The 8,231-nt window shown below is 36.1% G+C and overlaps 1 protein-coding gene across 1 annotated transcript; it reads left to right on the forward strand.

The window, feature by feature from the left end:
- The first annotated feature begins 2,556 nt into the window (after window positions 1-2,556).
- On the forward strand, window positions 2,557-5,544 carry Fancf (FA complementation group F). Its single transcript, XM_046438132.2, has one exon. The coding sequence runs from the start codon at window positions 2,592-2,594 to the stop codon at window positions 3,666-3,668; it is 1,077 nt and encodes a 358-aa protein (XP_046294088.1). The 5' UTR covers window positions 2,557-2,591; the 3' UTR covers window positions 3,669-5,544.
- Window positions 5,545-8,231: the final 2,687 nt, after the last annotated feature.

The following is an 8,231-nucleotide window of genomic DNA, read 5'->3' on the forward strand; positions in this document are numbered from 1 at the left end:
ATATCTCAGTTGCATAATGTCTTATAATTTTGACTTATTACGTATCTAAAATAACCCTGGAATTACACATAACTTAAAGATTGAGATCAACTCAGTTTTTAAGTTATAATTACACTGAGCTAAATTTTATTAGAAGGTTTTCAAAAAGCAGGAATAAACGTTCCCACAGCAAACCTCATCTTTGATAAAATTTCCTCCACCATTTCCCAGAATGATGTTGGTGACTACTGTTTTATATTTGGAAGGAGTAGGATTAGAAATAGACGTGTGGAATTGTGTATTTGGAAGTTTTCATTATTTTAACAGTAACAACAACAATAGCCAGCGTTTTTGTGTGTACCACAAACTTTTCTAAAGTGTTTGTATTAGTATAAGCACTATGGTTTCACAAACCTAAATTGGTTTAGATTATAGGCTGTATTGATGTTATTTTTCTTATTTGCTCTTGAGATTATCTCGGCCATAAGGGGGAGATGCTATGGTGGCTTTAGGTTCCATATCCATATATAATAACATCAAGAAGAGAAAAGTTATCTCATAAGCATGCATGCACACACACACACACAGTCTCTTTGGGGTGTCTATTCATATTCATCAGTGCTTATCTGCATGGACTTTGAAGTAAGAAACAGCTCTCTCTGAATCCTCTACTTGAATGGAACTGATCCATCTGCCCATTACTGAACAAATTTCTGCCACAAGGGAATGTTACACATGGATAGGTTTAAGGGTAAGTTTCTAAATTAATTACTGTTAACAGAGGGATGGATTAACATGACTGGCTCAAAATCATCAGGCCCTACCATTGAGCTGAGCTGGGATCAGTATCCCAAACTGCATGGATATTATACAATGGTGGTAGTAGAATGAATAGTAACAGGCGGCCACAAAATCCACTGTCGTATGTTTATGGCCTCATTTAATTCTTCCTAGGGCCTAAAAAGTAGGTTCCATTAGAATGCCTCCTTTTCTTAGTTGTTTATGTTACTCAAGTTCCATGGTTTGAATGACAGCTTATTTTAATAAAATCTCCCAATGTTTGGCCTTCTATTCTCTGTACTAATTTACCTTATTTAGAGATTGTAACCAAAAGGTGAGAGATTGCTCCTAGTGTTAACAACACTCTTATACACATCCATATCCTCATGTTTACTTTGATATTTCTGTCACTTGAATTTTTCTTTGATTACTGTTCACTTTGAGACTTAAACCTAGTATTAATCCCCAATGAAATGTCTAAGAAAAAAAATACACAAAATCTGATCTGCTTTATAATTAAATGGTTTTGTGCCCCTTTTAGACCTGAAGAATACATGTTTTTTTTGAAGTGAGAATGAATGAATTACTGATGCCTATACATTTGATAAAGGTGGGCTGTAGATTTAGATCTAAATTTCTAGTAGTCAAGACAAAGGACTTTAAAAGTAATGATATATTTAGGGTAAAATTACTACTTTTAGGACCAAGTAAGAGTTGGAACAGATAGTAATCAAATAAAACTGAATTATCATTATGGACACCACTGCTTTATTTTTAAAAGGTGTTGGAATGCTTATTTTAATAAACGAAAAATTATTCTACCTTTTAAATTTCTTTTTCCCTTATTTATTAAAAACACAACACCTTTTGCCCACTTCTTAGAATAGTGTTGGTTAGAGTTTTAGGACTGGAAGGAAATTATTCTCTAATGAGTTATTACATACATCATTAGCTTAAGTTTAAAACTATTGTGGGTTTGTGAACAATAAACAATAAAACAATAAACTCCTAGATGTTTGCAAAATGAGTATTTGTCAAACCCATCAATGAAATAGATAATCTTAATTACACCCAATAATGGGTCCTCTCTCAGTTCTGGAAATCTTTAGGCAAACATTTATTATTATGTACTTCTAAATGGCATTTCCTTCAGCTGATTATTTCTGTGAAGTAAGAGTATCAAAACTATTTTGCTCTGGAAATTATAAAACAATGATAGTGTAATTTTAGAATAAAATTTTATATTCATTTAAAATTTTCAACAAAGTATTATTCTTGAAGTTGACTTTTTTCTTTCAATTAACCTAGGCTTCATTTCTAATAATGAAAGAACAATGTGAAGCCCCAGAATTTAGCAGAGAGCCAGTATAAAAAAAGACCAATATATTTTTCAAATTGATATTAAAATTTCATTCAATAACGTTTCTTCACTTGAAATAGCATGTCTCTGGCATTACCTAATTATGATAAGCCTCAATACAGATCCCTCTTTCAGGAAAATCTCAGAAAATTTCTGGATAGGGATATTTCCAAAACCAAAGGAAGCGCAGCGTTTTGAACATCTGTCCAGGAACTGTCAATATGGATGCCTCACAACTATTCGCTTCCCACTAATAGCCTTTTCCATAACTGGAAAAAGCAAAAAAGTTCAGGACTTTTCTCCAGTGTAAATTTCCTAGATTCAAGGAACCCGGATAAAGCCGCTGTAAGATTGACATGAACTTTGTCCAATAGTGTGGCAGAGGGGCGTATCATTTCATGGACGCTCCAATCAGCACGCAGAGAGTCGCCGTCTCCAAGGTGAAAGCGGAAGTAAGATTTTGGCGCGCCACATGGAACCGCTTCTGCAGCACCTGGAGCGCTTTTCTGAGGTTTTGGCGGTCTCCCGCACCACCCACGTAAGCACCTGGGACCCAGCGACTGTACGGAGGGCTCTACAGTGGGCTCGCTACCTGCGCCACGTCTACCAGCGTTTCCGCAGCCATGACCGCATCCGCACAACTCTGGAAAGGCGGTTGCACTGCTTGTGGAAGGAGGGCGGCCTTGGGGTGGGTCCAGTCCCTGGATTGAGGAACTTTGAGGCCCTTGGGCTCTGTGACATCCTGCTGTCTCTACGCCTGCTGAAGAACCCTGCCCTGGGGGATGCATCTTGTCGCTACCTGCTGCAGCAACTCTTTGCCGGCGCGGGCGTCCGGGATGCTGATAGGGAACTGCTCCAAGACAGTCTGGCCAGCCTCGCTCGCCGCGGGTCTGCGGTCCACATGCTGCGCTTCAACATCTACAGAGAGAACCCGAATCTTCAGGACGACTCACTGTTGAAGACCCAGGCTGAGTTGCTGCTGGAGCGTCTGAAGGAGGTGGGCAAAACCGAAGCGGGAGGCCCCAGCAAGTTGCTCTGCAGCCTGTGGGAGCGCCTGCCACAGAACAACTTCCTGAAAGTGATAGCGGTGGCGCTGTTGGAGCCTCCGATGTCTCCCCAGTCCCAGGGAGAGGAGTTAAAACTGGGTAGCCCCAGAATTCTTGAAGAGGGGAGTCAAGAGCTACTCCACTGGCTTCTGGGGAAGTCGGAAATCATGGCTGCCTTTTGTCGCAACGTCCCGGCAGGTCTTTTGACTTTGGTGGCAGGTCGCTACCCAGCACTTTCTCATGCCTATCTGAGTGTGCTAGCTGACTGGAGTCAACGTCTGCACTACGACCTTCAGAAAGGCATTTGGGTTGGAGCTGAGTCTCAAGATGTGTCCTGGGAGGCGTTGTACTCTAGGTTGCAAAACCTCTGCCAGGCACCCCCACCTCTGAAAGATGAGGTTCTAACTGCGCTCAAGTCTTACAAGGCGCAGGATGGAAATTTCGAAGTTCCTGGTCTTAGCATCTGGACAGACCTGTTGTTAGCTCTTCAGAGTAGTGCATAATACCACATTTGGTCTGTTTTAGGTCTGAAGCCAAGCACTAATTCTCCATGAGCAACGTTTGTTATTTGAATATGTAGTTTACAAAACGAAAATTCTATGTTGAAAAGGAGAAAGCATTTTTTTTTTAAGTGTGGTTTACTCTTAGTTTGGTTTGGTTCCAACTCTGCCCTAGTGCCCTTCCAGTGAAGAGTTTTCTTTAACAACATGTGGTGTCAGAAATGTTATTTTGAAAAACATATTAGCCTACTTGGAGTTTAAGCCCTGGACTTTGGCCTTGTTGATCTAGTGTTCTAACCAGTTAAGCTGCCTCACCATGCAATTAAAATTGTTGTTTTGTTTCTTGTTTTAGCAAATTACTAATCTCTCTGTAAGACCACATAGTATGTTAATTTAAAATATTGACTTCAACACACAAAAAATGTTTAAAGGATAGTGAGTGCAAATGTATATCTTTGAATATTAATATGGATTCCAAGGCAAAAGAATCAAACTTCTGAATTAGAAGATCCAGTTGTTACTTCTGCCATTAATTAGGTTAGTAGGTCACAACCTTAGTGCAACAGTTACTTCTTATTAAATGAAGTGTTTATACTAAAATAATTAAATTTTATTGTTCTTCCCTTAGTGACTGCCTTATGAAGACCATTTGGAGTATTTATTTTCAGTGTTGGAACTTAATTTTGTTAGTTTCCTTGAGTATTTCTGAAGTAGCAGAATGATTTAGTCATTTTTACTGGGGATATATAAATTTCCAGCAATCGAGGCATTTTTGTCCATATCCAAGTTAACTGATAACAAGAGTGTTTGGAATGTACTGCTACTCAGAAAGTTACTTTCTAATTCCAGAAATGAAATTAGAACAAATTATCTTGTAGAAAATTTTATTCTGTAGTAAAATTTCAGAGGAAAGTAATGTTCCCCCAGGAAGTACACTTTCTAAAATAATCTTGAGTGAACAATAGCAAATTCTTATTACCTGTGGTCTTATTCCTTTTTCTAGCTCTAATTGATATAGACCATCTTTTAGATTGCATTTGCCAAAAATAGTAAAACAACTTCTTCTGTTAATTACATGAGTCTTATTTCAAGAAACAACTCAGTAAAGAGTTGTGCCATGACAAGTCCTAATACTGGTTTTAGTTTTAGGAACTAGCAGTTTGTGAACTCTTTATTCATTGCTACATCTAACATTACTGTTTAAGATAAAATAAGGTTGATATGGACTTAACATTTTAAAATATATTTTTGTACTGATCATTTGTTAATTATTTTTTATTTTAAATTCCATGGTATATTTGTTACATACATAGTCTTATTTAATCTCATTTAATCTGTGTTCCAAGACTATATTCTATGTGTATAAACTGAAAGAGATGAAGTGAAATGCCCAAGGGCACACACAAAAGCAACATAAGAGTAGAAGCCATATCCATTATTTATTTTGTTTCCAAGAGTTTAGTACAATATCTGGCATGTGTTTTATGTACTCCTAATGTTTGAATAAATAAAATCAACATTGGAACCTTAATCAGTACATTTTCTTATATTTAAAAAAATATTATGTACTTGTAAAGTTCCTATTGAATTTAGTAGCCTACTTATCTCTTTAGGACTGCATGTATAGGATAGGAAGAAAGATGAAAGAAGTATATAAACATGAAAATATCGGAAAACTTTATAAAATCCAGAAATATTTATTTTGTGGTTCATCCTATTAAATGTTTACTTTTTGGGGGATGGGTTTGTATCTCTGTGGTAGGTGGAGTACTTGCCTAGCATGTGTGAGGCACTGGGTTTGATCCTCTGCACCACATAAAAATAAATAAGTAAAATAAAGTTATTGTGTCCATCTACAAATAAAGTTTTAAAAAGTTTATTTGTTTGATGTCTCTTATGTTTTATTTCTCAGCTGTTTTTGCTTTACTAAATTGTTTCTTTTATTTTCTTATTCTGTTTTCCCCTCTACCAGTTGGGATGTTCCACACCTGAGCTTTTACTCTCAAAACTTTTATCATATTTAATTTAAAAATATCTGAAACTATTTAATATCTTAATCCCCTTTCTTAATGATATAATAGTCTTAAGTCTGCTGTTTATCCCAAACTCACAAGTTATTTTCCAGTGTTTGAGTTTTGTTCTTTATTCTAAAAAAACCAGCAAATGAGAACAGTATAATTAATATTTTATACAGACAAGTGTGTTTTGATTTACCTACATTTTTAGCAGTTTTGTTCTGTGATTGTATAAATCCCAAAATTTTGTTTCCTCAGATATTAATATTGGCCTTGGTTTACTTGACATCTTTTTTGTTCAGAAATTTCCTTGGAGAAAATGTCTTGGTGACAACCATTTTTAGTTTTTGTACACAAACATCTTTGTCAATGTTAGAAGGTAGTTTTGATGTGTATCTGATTCTAAGTTAACATTAAATATATTTACTTTTTTCAGATGTTTATTGTTGATATTAAGCAGGATATTGTCAGTATACTTAATAGTTCTTTTGTAAGTGATCTCTTTCTGTTTTCTTTTTTCTTGGTTCGGTGTTTGTAGTCAGTACAGTGTATTTAATTGTGAATTTCTTTTTTGCTTGTATGTTATATATGTTTGTGTTTTATTTTTCTAAGGACTTTGTTTTTCTCTGTTTTGAACAATTCTCAGCAATTTCCCCCCAGTGTTTTCTTTCCTCCACATTTTATAATCTCTCCTGTGACTTATCCAGACTATATCAGAACTCCTCACACCACTCTTCTATTAGCTTTCTTTCCTGGCTCCTTTCACCAATAGACTTTGTGCTACTACAGAAATTGCTATTATTATCCAGGCCCATGTCTCCATTTTCTCTGTAGTAATAATATCCTACCCCCCAGGTTTTAGTTAGAAATGGCCACCCTACATGAGAGTAAATTTCTTCTGCAGTTACATATATCCATAACTCTAGATTTTGGCTACTTTGATATAAGGAGAAGTAATATGTACAACCTACAACTCACACCCTAGAAATAGGAAGTCATTTGTTCATCATGCTCTATTTTCCCTTTTAGTAGGCTGGAAAGTGTAGCGAGCCACCTAGAATCATGGCTGAAGATGACTGGAGCAACTGCTATAGACTCAAAGATGAAGTCACACGTCCACAGAGGTAAAACAGCTCACCTGTATATCCCATTCTGTTACAGGGGAGGAAATACACTTTTATCTACACTGTTTCTCATCCAGATCACCATTTCAGGGTTTCTTTGTCATATCCACATTCCTGTAATTTTAAATTAGTATTGATACAGTCTTGGCAATTCTGCATGATCTATCTGATATTTAAACCATAAGTTTTAATTTTCAACACCATTTTTTTTTCAAAACTTTATTTAGCTTTCATTCTCCCATATCTGCATGGCCATATTTAATAACCTTGCTTTTGTGTGTGTATGTGTGAGATTCCATTTTTATTTTTTAGCATTGTTATTTGATAATTTGTATTAATCATTCAGAATCTAAATTCCCTTGGAATTAAAACCTATTCTATTGATTTCTCACTCATGCCAGTTAGTCTCTTTACATGTTTTGTAGTATCTGTGAGTTCACATGTATTTGATCTTTATCTATGGAAACCTGGGAATCTAAATAGGTTATTCTTTCTCCCATAAGGGCATTTTCAAATGTTTCTGCAATAAATATAGAAAGCTCTAACAAGGGCCAGTTTGGCAGATACCTAAGCTTAATGTAAGAATGTTGGCTTTAGTTTCTTTACTTGTGATTTGGGAGTTTCCTTTATGTTCTGTAATCCAAACATTATTAAAGATGTGCTTTTTTGAGAATCTACTTGTTTGTAGCAGTTAGACCTATGGAATATCTAGCCAATGCTTGCCAGGGTAGAAGTCCTCATTTTCCTTTTAATCCCACACCAACATGTCCTCAACACTCCTCTGGAGTAAGCATTGTCTGTCTTATAAATCATCCCTGTAATGCCACATTCAAAGGATACTTTATTGGCATCAAGTTATTTGCCCCCTCAGTAGCATTAGCTATTCGCTACCATTACCACCTTTTTGAAATTGGGCTTGAAAGCCTGTGGTTATGACCTATATTACAATACTCTATCCTGATCTTCTCTTAACTAATTTTTCCTTATTGAACACCCTGGTTCCTTCTCTCCTAATCAACTTTTAAATGTTAGCGATATCTCAAGAGTTTGACACCTTTGTTTCCTCTTTGTTGTGTACTTTCACTCATGTGAGATCATCCATTTTCTGTATATTGTCAGTTGCAAAGTTTGTATCTTGAACCCAGAGCTATTACCAAAGCTTCAGAAGTAACACCTGAGTGCCTTATTCACAAGCCTCTCAAACCAAACATTTCCAAAACAGTTCTTACTATTGCCACAGAAGCCTTCTTATCCCCAGATATTTCTAAATAAATAGCCAGGAACTTGGAAATTGTCCTTGAATTATTCCTTTCTCTTAAGCTTTTCATCTATTCCATCAATATGTTCTCCCCATTCTCCATTTGTCACTCATCACCTGATGCTAATAGGCTGTGGTAACATTAACTAACTTCTTATTTGTTTTTGGA

The sequence above is a fragment of the Marmota monax genome, unplaced genomic scaffold (assembly GCF_021218885.2).
Source record: "Marmota monax isolate L192 unplaced genomic scaffold, Marmota_monax_Labrador192_F-V1.1 WCK01_AAM20220418_F8-fsc00061, whole genome shotgun sequence".
NCBI lineage: Eukaryota > Metazoa > Chordata > Mammalia > Rodentia > Sciuridae > Marmota > Marmota monax.